The sequence below is a fragment of the Pleurodeles waltl genome, chromosome 8, assembly GCF_031143425.1.
Source record: "Pleurodeles waltl isolate 20211129_DDA chromosome 8, aPleWal1.hap1.20221129, whole genome shotgun sequence".
Taxonomy (NCBI): Eukaryota; Metazoa; Chordata; class Amphibia; order Caudata; family Salamandridae; genus Pleurodeles; species Pleurodeles waltl.
The window spans coordinates 988,250,265-988,264,336 of NC_090447.1; the positions used below are offsets into that span (position 1 = coordinate 988,250,265).

Here is a 14,072-nt window from a genome sequence, read left to right on the forward strand (position 1 = left end):
CTGGAGTGAAAGGCGCATGCACTATTTCATGCAGGCTGCAGTGGGAGGCCTATAGTCAAAGTTAGCATGGGCCCCCATAGGCGGCATAATACATGCTGCAGCCTATGGAGGACCCCTGGTGTACCAATGCCCTGGGTACCAAAGTGCCATATGTTAGGGACTTACATGGTTGCACCAACATGCTGATTGTGGGGTGGAAAATTTACCATACTTCTAAATTTAGGAGAGAGAGCACTGACACTGGGGTCCTGGTTAGCAGGATCACAGCGTACTACAGTCCAAATATACTGACACCAGGCAAAAAGTGGGGGTTAACTATGCCAGAAAGGTGCTACTTTCCTACAGGTGACCCTCCACCAAATGGTATACACCTTTCATTGTAAGAAATTTGTGGTGTGGTTCACAGACAAGTCTGTTGACTCCGTTTCTGAGGTCCTGTTGTTCATTCTTTCCCTTGCCGTGCATTCTGTCCCTTGCCATGCAGGGTTCGGCTGTGGGCATCTTTAAGGTGTATTTTTCTGCAGTCGCTGAATTTTTGTGGTTGCCTAATAAACCTTCCTTGTTTAATTCTCCTATTGTACATAGGTGCCTCAAAGGTCTTACTCCTCTTTTTCCTCCATCCACATTCATTGTGCCTCCATAGGATCTGAAGTTGGTTCAGACCTTTGTGATGTGCGCTCCTTTCGATCCTCTCCACAGTTGCAGTTTCAGGCTTCTCACTTTGAAAAGAGCTTTTTTATTTTTACAATTAAACCTGGCCGCAGTGTGAGTGAGCTGCAGGCATTGTTATCTAAGCCGCCCTACCTTTCCATCTATCCTTAGAAAGTGGTAATTTGTGCTAGGACCTCTTTTCTACCAAAAGTGGTTACGCCCTTTCATGTAGGCCAATTCATCATCTTGCCCACCCACTCCCACATCCTTCTAAGGAAGAGGAGAGACTCCAATTCCTGGACCCAAAAAGAGTGTTGGTGTTCTACCTTGATCGTACTAAAGAGTTCCAGGTGGATGGCCAACTCTTTGTAGGGTATGACCAGTGGTCGGGCATTGTAGAAACTGACCATCTCTAGATTGGTCGTACTATGCATTGAGATTTGCGATGCACTAGCCAAAAAGCGACCCCCTCCAAGGGTGTGCACACACATTCTACTCAAGTTAAACCTGCAACTGCTGCATTTGCACGCGGAGTTCCAATCCTGGACATCTGCCAGGCAGTCACGTGGGCATCTCTGCGTATGTTTACAAGACGCTACTGCCTGGTTAGTGAGGGCCGTCGGGACAGGCACGTTGCCCGTTCGGTCCTCCGGGGATGGTATTGCTTGGATATCTATTGAAAAGTAAGTAATCTACAGCTAGAAGTCTCTATGATGTGAACATGTTACTTACTTTAGGTAACGCCTTGAGACTATATGTAGCTGCAGATTCCCTACTGACCCATCCATCCTACCTCCTGTGCGAACCGATTTCTAGGGACAGGTACTTCCCTTTCAGGGCCTTAGTCTTTAACACACCAGTAGTCTGTGTTCTTCATGGCTCTTTGCTTCTGACATGGAAAGCCTTGAAAAGAAACAGACATCGGCGTGCCTGGGTGGCGCCTACATAGGACCCGCAATGTTCTATCCGGCACCGACAATGACAGATGCGGAGCCGATCTACACCTCCTACCGATGCGCAGGGGACTGCTCACATAAATCTTCCTCATGCAGTCTGACGCCTGAGGAGAATTCAAAAGTAAGTGTAGGAAGCTGGTTATCTACAAAGTGTACCAAATGTATGCGTACGCAATGCAGATAGTGCAAGCAACTGTTGTTGGTTTACAGGGGTAAAAGCGACAATCCCAAAATCTCTTATTTGTGGTAGTGTAAGCGAGCAGTTAGGCTTATCAAAGGCTAGTGGAAGGCATTTGTTTAACACACAGTCGGTAATTAAGACACACACTCAGGAAGGAACTTGAGACCTATGTTTAGAAAAATAGTTACTTTGTTTATATTATGTTTCAATACTAGAATACTTTTAAGAATATAAATACTGTTGCAATTTGTATCAAATTAGCAAGTTACACTTTTACTTATGTGCACTTTTACGTGGTAAAGATTCCAAAGTACTTTTACTGCAAAAGGCTCTTTGCAAACTGTCCTCGGGGTCCCCTGTGGATTGTAGGGTGCTAGGGGTGCAAGGTCACAAGCAAGACCTGCGATACAGTTTTAACTGTCCTGGGGCGTCCGGTTGCAGTGGTGCTAGTCTAGCCGGATGTCTTGTGCAAAGCACAGTTGGCAACAAGGGGGGCCACCTAGAAAGAGACTGCAAGTGGGGGCTTGAAGACAAGTCTGGGAGCTCCCAACAGGAAGCTCAATCGATGGCAGTACTGTGAGCAAGAGAAAACCTTCATATTACAGGGAGCTCAGGTGCAGCTGGTCTTTGTTGTCAGTGCTTCTGTGTCAAGAGACCCACTGTTCTTTGGGGTACGTGCAAGAAAAGGGACACAACAATGCAGCTGGACGTCTCTGAAGATGTCCTCTGCGATGGTGACTTCCTTCAACGGCTGGTCTTCGGATGCAGCGTTGGAATCCAGATTGGACTTCAACAAGCCTTGGGAGTTGCAAAGGGTCACATTAGCTCAGGTATTGGTGTAAATTGGCTCAAGTTGATCCTAATGTCTTCTCATTTCAAGGGGAGTCGGGACTGGCCTCTACTGCATGGTGACGTCCTCCTGGGCGGATGGTGCATCAGGGGACCCAGTGTTCAGGAGAGCGGTGAGTTGGATGTTGTGGTTGGTGCCTGCAAGAAGTAGGGAAGTGGCTCCTCCCCTCCAAAGGGAGATTCTGACAGGTTGGCTTAGTGCTGGAGAACCTCCGATGCTTTAGGAGTCCCCACGGCTGCAGGATGAGTCATGATGTTGCGATTGTCTGGACAGAAGCAGGTAGGCAGGCAGGGGTTTGCTCCAAAAGTCCACCAATCGTCCACAGTTGTCACGCCGGCTCTTCATTGTTCTCTTCTTCTTTGTCAGACGAATCTGTTCTTCTGGTGCCAAGGGGCCACATAAATAAACGGGCTACTTACCATTTGGGGTGACTACCTCCTCTATATGACTACTTCCTGTGGTAAGTGGGCATAACACTGGCCCAGATTTTCTAGTTCCACCAAAATCAAGATGGTGGAACCCTTCCTCGAGTGTCCACTTATGGTACCCCACCATAGGGGGGTGTGGCTAGCCCAAAGGTGGAACACAACTACTGCCTAACAAATTTTCTCAGCTGTCCCGGTGCCAAGTGGGCCTCAGGGCAGGGAAGTGGCCCCACCTAGGTCTGGGGAAGCCAGGGTTGCATATGAAAGGCAGCAGGGTCTTTGAAGTCTCTGGCCTTGGTATGCAGATTCACTAGCCATCCTTCTGGAGTAGGTGATAACACCTTCCTCTGGAGCAAGCATTGTTTCTGGCCTCTGAGAGCGCGGGCTGCCACCTCCGGGGGGTCAGAAACATGTCTGTGTTGAGAGTCGGGTTACAAGCTCACTAGGAGACTAGTAGGTTTCAGTGGCACCTCTAAGGTGCCCTCTTGGTGCATGTCATAAGAAATCCAAGGCTGGCATCAGCCTGGATTTATTAAGATGAGGTATTTGAGTCTCCAAGGCGTGCTGTAGGGGTGACTTACATATATCTAGATGCAGTGAGTGGGGCATGGCACACAGTGGATGTGCCCTGTTGGTTTTTCACCTGGCCTATACCAGGACATGGAGACTGCAGTTGAGGCTGTGTGCAACTTTTTTAGTGGGGTCCCTGAGGGTTGCACAATACATGCTCCAGCCCTTAAGGACTCTCACCAGTACCTAGGTGCGGGGTACCATTTACTGGGGACATACAAAGGTAGAGGTGAGTGTGTCATTTGTACACATTTCACCTGTTTTAGGGAAAGAGCACTGGCACTGGGGAGCAGAGACCCAGTGCACCTTAGTAGAAAAAATTAATTACCAGTGAGCAACAAGTGGGGGCAGCCATGTCCATAAGGGGCAGTAAGGAATCTGCAGCTAGATTTAGTCTCTACCGATTAAGGCGTTACCAAAGGTAAGTAACTTGTCCTTCTCTCACAGCACCTTTCCCCCCCAAAGTATAGTGGTGCAAGCCACCACAAGCAGGTCTAACCCCAACACCTTCCCTACCACTCCTCCTGACAGGGAATCTAAGCAAGTGAAAATGTTTGGTAAACCAGTGTTTTCCTTTACCAGTCTGGCACTTCTATCATTTAACACATGCTTCTTGTTGGAGCCCTCTTCCCATGCCCTTTGGAACTCAGTGGCTCAAGTCCTCTCTGGTGTGCCCGAAGATCTCCAATCTGTCCTTGCTCAAGCAATTCAAGACAGTTGTGATGCAGCCAGGTTTGTTGTTTATTGTGGCTTGGATACCACTAATTACCATTGAGTGGGCCATTTGCAGCAGTGTTGCCTTTGGCTACTATGTGTGGCTGCAATCTAAGATGATCTCCATTTCTCTCTGGTGTACATGCTGTTCGACAGGACTCAACTGTTCCGGGATAAGTTTTTTTCCTCTGTAGAGCACTTTAAAGAGAGACGAGCTGCTGTCTGCTCTCTGGGCCTGTCTGCGGCCTCACCAAATGGGACAGATCCACCTCTCCTTTTGTAGATTTGGTTGGGGTGCCCCTTACCATCAGCCAGTGCAGGCTCAACAAGGAACCCAGCAGTTTCACAGTTGAGGCCATAGTTCCCAGTGTCCCCAAATCCAAGATCATTGGGCTGCTCAGTCTTCCTTGCCTCCTGTGGCCCCATCTACCAAACCTCATTGGCATGCCCTTACAGGAGCACAGCCACCCGATGAGAGGCAGAATTCATTGATTCTTCCCAGGTTGGTACACAATAACATCGGACAGGTAGGTTCTTCAGATCGTTCGCAGAGCACATGCCTTACTTTCCACCATCTCCTGATCGACTGATGGAGGGCCATCTCTCCATTTTATGGCAGAAAATGCAAACCTTTTTGGCCAAAGGGACAGTTAAGAGGGAGGATGTAGTCCTTACTCCCACTACTTTATGGTGACTAGGAAAGACGGGGGCTTGTGGCCTACTTTAGACCTGCGCCCTCTAAACACCTTCCTCACAAAGTAAAAATTCAGAATTCTCACCGTCACCCACTTCCTATTTGCCCTTAGCCCTGGAGACTGGCTGTTGGCGTTGGACCTTCACGATGCCTATTTACATGTAGCTGTCCTGTAGGCCCACCAGTCCTTCCTTTGGTTTTTTTGTGGGACAGGAACATTTTCAGTTTGCAGTGCTCCTATTACTCTCACCAGTGCACCTCTTGTTTTTACAAAAGTGATGGCGGTGGTGGCAGCACACCTTCAGAGGTCAGGCGGACCAGTCTTCCTGTACCTAGGCGACTGACTTTTGAAGGCAGGCTTGCACTATGCATTCGTTAACCACCTTCAGACTACGGCAAAACTCCTGTCATCCAGGGGATTCTCATTCATATCGTTCACCCGGGAAAGTGAGTCCAGGGCATTCAGGCTGTGATACCAATCTTTCAGCCTTGGTCCTGGATTTCAATGAGGTAGACTCTGAGGCTACTGGGTCTGATGAACTCCTGCATCCTGCCTGTTGAGAATGCCCGGTGGCGTACTTGGTGTCTGCAGTGGTATCTGAAGTCCCAGTGACCCCAACATAAAACCAAACTCTCAGACCACGTTCAGATTTCAGAAAAGACCTGCAGTGGTGATTGCTGGACCTCCACTGGGTTCAGCAGCAGACCACTGTCTCTGCTCCACCCAGAACTGACAGTGGTGACCAGTGCATTAATTCTGGGTTGGGGCAGATATCTGGAAGAGGTCAAGATCAGATGACTTTGGTCTCCAGTCTCCAGCGGAGTCCCTGCCCTACATCAACCTTCTGGAGCTGAGGGCCATTCTCTTGAAGTTAAAATCCTTCCTTCTATCCATCACAGTTAGGCTGGTTCAGGTGTTCACGGACAACACCATCGCCATGTGGTATTACAAAAAAACGAGCAGGTTCTCGGACCCTGTGCCAGGAGGTGCTATACCTCTGGAAATGGCTGGACCGCCAAGAAATATTTTTAGTGGCAAACCACCTGGTAGGCTCTTGGAACACCAGGGTGTGGAGAGTCAGCCAGTGAAACCTTGCAGATCATAGGCGGCAGTTGCACCTGGAGGTGGAGCAAGGCTTCTTCCATGAATGGGGAGAACCTAGGCTCAATCTGTTTGTCACTGCTGAGAACTCCCAATGTCAGTGCTTCTGCATGTTGGAGTTTTCAAGGTGTTTCTCACTCGGAGACATGTTCCACCTCGAATGGAACTCTGGACTCCTGCATGCCTTCCTGGCCATGCCACTCCTGCCCTGAATTTTCAAGGCGATCAGGACTAACCAGGCACAGGTCATCTTAGTGCCTCCTAGTTGGATTGAGTAGATGTCCTTCAATCAGGCTGCCCCTCTGTGGGCACCTGCTGTCATAGCAACAGGCAGGGTTTTGCATCCTGGCCTTCGAAGTTGCTACCTTCATGCATGGAGAATGTACAGTGAAAGCTGAATACTTTAGACATTCCTGTGGAGGTGGTTGATGTCATCTTGGCAGCAAGGTGTCAATCGACAAACTGTAAATGGCTGTCATCTGGGCAAATTTGTTGTTTGGTGTGGCACACACAAGATTGACCCCCTCCAGACCAAGTTATCAGAGATCTTTTGTTTGATTTGTCCGTTGCCCGAAAGGGTTTCCTTTACGCAGTTAAGAGGTATATTTCATAATTTGTATGCTTGCCAGATCAGCCCTCATTGTTCTGTCACCGGTTGTGATGCACATTTTGAAAGGGCTACACCATATGTTTCCCCTTCTCTCTTTGTAATGCCCCAATTGGACCTAATCTGGTCCTCACTTATTTGATGTGTCTTCCATTTAAGCCGCCTCACAGCAGTACCTTATGGCTCCTAACTGTTAGAATGGTGTTTCTTGTTGCCATCGCCTCAGCACAGGTAGTTAGTGAACTTCTGACACAGTGTCAGTTTACCGTACACTACCACCGTCCCAGACACAAACTGATTCAGTGGACGAAAGCATAATTTCTTCCTAAAGTTGTGACTGCATTCCGCATCAGTGAGCCATCACCCTACTAGTGTTCTACTCTCTACCTCACCCTTCTAAGGAGGAGGATATGCTCCATCACTTAGATCTCAAAAGAGCGCTCAGCTTGTACATCGATTGTCCCAGTGAACACTGGGTGGAAAATCAGCTCTGTGTGGCGTTCTTTGGAGTGAGAAGAGGCAAGGTCATACTCAGGAGAGAACCATACCTTTCTGTCTCGTGTTCTTCATTAATATCGGCTACACACTGGCCAAAAAGCAGCTCTGGAAGGACTATGTGCTCATTCTACCAGGGCCAAAGCTGTGTCACTGCATTAGCACACAGTCCATGTGCTAAAAATATGCCAGGAAGCTCTGTGGGCGTCCCGCCATATGTTCATGAAGCACTTTTGCCTGGACTTTCATGTTTGCGGAGAGGGGCAATTTGTCCGCTCTGTTCTGCAGAACTTTCTCGTGTGAGTCCATTCACAGACCCACCTCCTAATTGGTACTGCTTTGTACCAATTAGTAATTGGTACTGCTTTCTATTCAGAAGGTGAGGAATCTGCATCTAGAGATCTCTATCAAAAGAACAAGTTGCTAACCTTCAAGTAATGCGCTTATTGGTAGAAACTCTAGCCAACTGCGTATTCCTGTCGGATCCTTCTATCCTCCCTGTGCAGAGATTGGACTCTATCCATTAGTATCATCCCAAGCTTAGGAATGTGCACACTGGCTCCAGCCAATTTGCTTTTGGGTGTGAGGCCTGTATAGTTCCTGCACATCATTTCCAGAACAGAATGTGCAGAGGTACTGCTGAAAAGTTTCCGAATCCAGTCTTTGGGAATATTCAAAAGGTGAGGGATCTGCAGCTAGGTGAAACCTCTACCTAGCAACAGATTCGTCACCTTTTGAATATTCCCCAGGACTGGATCCGAAACGTTTCTACCAGAAAGAGTGTTACCATACGTAAGAAAATTGTTCATCTTGAATTCCTCTATATTATCAGATTGTGACTTATTCGTCACTCTATACCGATACATACCATCCTATGCAATTGTGTTGATCTGGCCTCCCGTTCCCATGTTTCCTCTATGCTAACAATGTGTTAAGTTCAAACAAAGTTGTACTTAGAGCCCCAATCAACAGTTTTGAAATGGTCACATATATTTGTAGCAGTACACAAAACTCCTATTTTTTGTTTCCCCTTACACAAAACTCGTACACAGACAAGTTCATGAATACTTAGCTAAGTCTTAGTGAACTGTGTGCTTCTGTTTGTTTACCTAAATTCTAAAGCACTGTCAGAAGTTTTACGAAGAACAAATTCTCGTTCTGATTGGCTGAAAGCTGTTAATGATTGTTAATAGTAAATGGTCTTGGTAACTGCTTAAAAAAAAAAAAAAAAAAGCCATAGTTACCCAAGACTGGTGAAAACTGATTAGTTTTATTTATTGTTGAAGTTGTAATTGTATTCTTTCTACAGGAGGGCTGCTAATTTTGTCAAAGAAACTTGGATTGTTTTTTGAAGCATTTATATTTTGTGCGTTTTAAAAATGTCTTATTTAAATTGCATACTTTGTGTGTTTACAAATGCAGAAGTAGGATCAAACCTCTTGAGACATCCATCGCCTGAACTTTCGCGACTAATATCTGCTCACAGCTCACTTTCCAAAGGAGAAAGAAACTTTCAGTGGCCAGTTCTTGCCTTTGTGATTCAACACCATGATCTTGAAGGACTTGAAATAGCAATGAAACAAGCATTACGAAAATCTGCCTGCAGAGTGTTCGCAATGGAGGTATTTACACTGTTTGTGATATTTTTTGCTACCCGTATTTTTATTCTTGTGACATGCATTAATAATTTACTTTCAGACAGCTTTATGTTGCATTTAAAACTTTAAAGGGTAACTCTTAACTGAGCCGATATACTTAGAACTTTAACTTCAAATTCATCAAAATTTCAATAAACAATCGTGACCATATTGTTGAAACCTCCTAACCTAAATCCACGCTATTCTTCCTCCTATTTCTTGATTTACCAAAACCTCTAAGCTTACAGCTTTAACATGCGGCTTTTGCCCCCACCCTCTAACGCAGCATTAATATATTCACAACACCTAGGACTCCAAATGTATTTTCAAAAGAAAAGTTTAATCTGCAATCCAGAACAAATTCCGATTTCCATGGACTAATTAGTCATCTGATCCACACATGACCCCTTATACGTATCACAAATATAGACTGTTGTAACGTAGAGTGTATACTTCTCAAGATGTATAATGACATACAATGCAGTTTCATAGGCTTTTTATTAACCAAACATTTGTCAATTCCAGTTAATAATAGTACTTTATATGATTGTCTAGTATTCAAATTCTTAGATGACACAAATCCAGTTGATGGCGATGGTAGCAGGGCTTGAGCAGCACACCTTTGGAAGACACCGGTCCCAGTCTTCCTTTTCCTCAATGACTGGCTGTTAAAGGGGGGGGGGGGCACCCTGGCAGTTGTCAACCAACTCCAGATGACTGCAAACCTCCTGTTATCTTTGGGGCTCACTATCAACCTGCCGAATAAGCTTCATCAGAACCATTCTGGACACTATTCAGTTTTGTGCCTTTCTTCTGGAAAGGAGAGTTTGGAACATTTAGGCTGTGATCCTGATCTTTCAGCGTCTATCCTAGACTTCAGTGAGGTTGACTTTGAGCTACTGGGACTGATGGCCTCCTGCATCCTGCTGGTCATGCAAATCAGGTGGCATATGCAAAATCTTGAGTGGGATTTGAAGTCTCAGTAGGCCCAACCTTAATAGAATGTTACCAACCAAGCGAAGGATCTCCAGTGGTTGCTACCCCACCATGAGCTGTCATTGGTGACCCGTGCATCCCTTCTGGGTTGGGGCAACCATCTGGGAGTGGTGTCAATCAGGGGCCTCTGGTCTCCTGCGCAGTCCCAGCTCCATATTAATGTTCTAGATCTGAGGGACATTCATTTGGTGTTGAAAGCCTTCTTTCGGTCCATCATGGGGAGACTGGTACAGGTGCTCATGGGCTACACCATCACCATGTAGTACTACAACAGACCAGGCAGGTGGGGGTCACAAACACTGTGCCAGGAGGCCCTGTACCTGTAGCACTAGCTGGACCACCTGTTAGGATCGTTAAATGCCAGGGTGGACAAACACGTGCCTAGAGGATCATGAGTGGCAGTACACCAGGAGGGTGTCTCAATATCTCTTGCGGAATGGGGAGAACCTTGGCTCAGTTTTTCGCCACTGTCAATAAGGTGCAATGTCTGCACTTCTACACATTGGCGATCTCTTACTCTGAGACATGTTCTGCTTTGAGTGGAACTCAAGACTCCTGTATATCTTTCCACAGATACTACTCCTGCCCCAAGTTCTCAAGAAGCTCAGGACCGACTGGGCCCAAGTTATTCTAGTTGGCCTGGATTGGGTATGGAGAGTTTACTATCCAGGACTCCTGAACTTAAACATCTTTCCTCCAATCAGGCTGTCCCTCTGGGAAGACTGGATGTTGCAACAACAGGGTAGGGTTCTTCACCCAGGCTTTTACAGTCTCCACCTTCATGCATGGAGATTGCCCAGCCACAACTGAACACCTTTGACCTTCCCCCAGAGGTGGGTGTTGTCATCATGGCAACCGACGTCCTTTGACATAAAGTGTATATGCACAGTCAAAGGGTACTGTTCATCTTTTTTAGGATTGCTGTATTAGTCATCATTGTTTAAATCTCCAGCTGTTATGCACTTTTTGAACGGTTTACAACATTTATTATCACCCTCTTTCTTTGTCATGATGCAGTGGGACGTTAACTTGGTCCTCACATATCTGATGCGCACTCCCTTTAAGAAGCTTCACAGTTCTCTGTTGCACCTTCTTACCCTCAAAACAATGTTCTTTGTTTCCATAACATCAGTGCCGCATGTGAATGAGCTTCAAGCCCTTTGTGTCAACCCGCGGTATATCACCTTCCTCCCAAGCACGCTGGTTTTGCAGACATGGCCATCTTTCTTCCCTAAAGTTGTCTCACCATATCACATGAGGCAAAACATCACCTTGCTGGTGTTCTATGTTATGTTGAGGAGGAGACACTACTCTGTTTGGACCTCCAAAGAGTTGTAAGCTTTTATAGTGATCATAGTAAAGAACATCTGAAGGATGATCAGCTCTCTGTGGGGTTCTCTGAAACGGAAAAAGGTAAGGCTGTGCAGAAAAGATCCATCTTCCACTGGATCATGCTTTGTATTAAGGTCTGCTGCGCTTTGGCTAAGAAGCAGCCTCTTGAAGGACTTTGTGCTCATTATACCAGGGCCAAAGCTGTTACCACTGCTTTGGCACACAGACTCCCAGTCCCGGACATTTGTCAGGCAGCTACAGGAGTGTCCCTTCATATGTTCACAAAGCAATGTGGCCTGGTCAGTCAGTTTTGCCGAGCTGCACATTTTGCTCACTCGGTCCTGCAGAACCTTCTTAAGTCAATTCAGAGACCCACTTCCAAATAAGTACTGCATTATTGCCTAATCGAAATGTGAGAAATCTGCAGATAGAAGTCTTCATCAGAAGAACAAGTTACTTACTTTGGTTACACTTTCTCTAGTAGAGACTCTGCCTAGCTGCAGATTCCTCAGTAATCCTAAGCGTTTTGTGATTGACTGAATTCACTATTGAGATTCCATGGCTAGTAATCTGCACACTTGTCACAATCAGTTTGGTATTGGTGTTTTGCATCTGGGATTAAGGACAGCCTCGAAAGCAACTCACAGTGCCAGGAGTTGCACCTGGATGGGCTCGTCACGTAATTTCCGGAGCGGAACAGCATCAGCGTGGAGCCACACAGTGCCACATATCACCTTGCTGAGATACTGTTGAAAAGTTTCCGGATCAGATCTAATGCTTTGATAATGTTCAGAAGGTGAGGAATCTGCTACTAAAAAGTGTTAACAATGGTAAGTAACTTGTCTTTTTATAAATTTCTGTATTTTATGGCTGAAAACCCGGCAGGGGAGGAAATGTACCCTTGAACTTCTTGCAGCTTAAAAATGATATATTCCGACGACGTGGTCTCTTTATTTTTTTTTACTGTCCCAAGCACCGTTAAGTTACTGAAAACTGTCCCATATGTCGGCTGTTTGCTAAAAGAGCCTCAAACATAGAGAAAGGAGAGGAGTACTGGTTTTTAAATCTTGCTACATTCTTAGGGGTGATGTCTGGTAGGAACCCTCACACATCTTCTCTTACTAAAGAAACCCTAGAACATGAGTGACATTGAATCAGGGAAAGAATAGTCAAGGTTTCTTCTTTGACCCAAGCAGCTTCTAAGGACAGCTTGACTTAGCCGCCTAAGTCTCCTCGTCTACGAAACCCCCATTGTTTGGTTTGAATGTTTTCTCACTAACAACCAAAGGCTTATCTTTGTTAACCAAGATTTAGTCAATAGATTATCAGTCAGCACATTTTCTGCAATTAACAAATTCTCTTCCATTGGGGATATGCTGTTCATCATCAGTAAAGGCATACCATCTCCAAGCCCAAGATCCATTTTCATGTCTTAACCCATTCTTAGTTGGTAACTGAGTCAACACCGACAGAAATAAATTCTTGTCAAGATCATGTGACTCAATGATTTCCTTCATTTTAGTGGACAGTGGAATGTATCAGTGATTGGATGATGTGGATCTAAACATTACAAGAATGTCTACTGTCACGTGTTTTCAATCATCAACCTCCATGTGAATTATCAACATCGCAAATTAGTGATGCCCTGTGCTAGCCGCCACTCGCTACACATTCACTGTACCGTTGCCTTCTTCATACACTGATGGCAAAGATTTATGAAGCCAAATAAAATGTTTCTAGGATAGTTAGTTGATAAAACATCATGAAGTCCTTGACAGTGATTGAAAAGCTTATAGTTCATTTAAGTTTAGGTGGGAGACCAGTGAGACAACATTTTTGAGCTAATGTAGTGTCTACAACATCAAACATTGCACTTATTTGCCAGTTAAGGCACTGATGCAAACTTCTAGCCCCACCCCACCTCACCTTGCTCATGACCTCACGGCATGGCGTCACATCTGAGATCACAAATGTCCTTCAGTAGTAGATCTTTCATAGTTTCACAGGCTTGAATGATTTCCTGTTGTCCAGTTGGGGAATCGCAGGTTGACTAACAGTAGCAATATTTAATATTCACAAGTCTGAAAGACGTCAGAAGAATGTTCATTTAGTAGCTTTATTAATTTGGGAAGTACCCAAATTACAGCCTTTGAGCTGAGTGCAACGGAATTTTCTTCCTTGTGAGATCTGCTATTTTTTTTTCAGATGTTAACTTGTGTGTTTTACAATCCTTTTCTCTCGCCTGGTTTTTCTAACCATTCTGTTATCCTCAGACATCAAAGAGAGTTGTCCTTAGGATTTGGAATAGGAAGGATCTCAACCATAGCGAGTGAAGATTTGTTCTTCTTCCTTGGAGCCCCCTTTTAAAACCTCCTAGAGGTGTAACAAAAATGCAGAGGCCCACTTCCATGTGCCCTCTTGAAGCCCCTCTCTAGTTGACAACAGCCCTGCCAAAATCATAGTCAGAAGTCTGGTGTCCCATCTTGGACTGACACCAGCTGAACAAGAACCCCAAGAAGCAGTCATTCCACATCGTTACTCCGAAAGAAGTTCTCCTGCTTCTTCACGAAGGAGAATTCTGAATATCATTGGACTTAATAGATTAATATTTTTTATAATTTTATATCTCAATAAGTTTCAGTCATCTAATGTCTGTGTTTTATGATGTCTAGTTTGCTCACTTGTGCTCATCATCCAGGCTGAAATCCTTTCCAAGAATCGTTACTAAGTGCATTGGTAGCATTTCTGAGAAAGAAATGTCATCAAGCATTCCCCTGTGCTAACAACTGGCTCACCTGAATCAGAAAATACACAAAAGATGATGGAAGGAATGCTTGCAATAGTGGAACCACTGGTTATCGC

At 45.4% G+C, this 14,072-nt stretch overlaps 1 protein-coding gene across 17 annotated transcripts in view; it reads left to right on the forward strand.

The window, feature by feature from the left end:
* The window catches only part of MYCBP2 (MYC binding protein 2), a 1,769,078-nt gene that overhangs the window by 1,354,326 nt on the left and 400,680 nt on the right, over positions 1-14,072 (forward strand). For all 17 annotated transcript variants that reach the window (XM_069205243.1, XM_069205245.1, XM_069205247.1 and 14 more), the window contains one exon: positions 8,668-8,867. In XM_069205243.1, the coding sequence (XP_069061344.1) occupies positions 8,668-8,867 (200 nt within the window). The remainder of the gene's footprint in view (positions 1-8,667; positions 8,868-14,072) is intronic.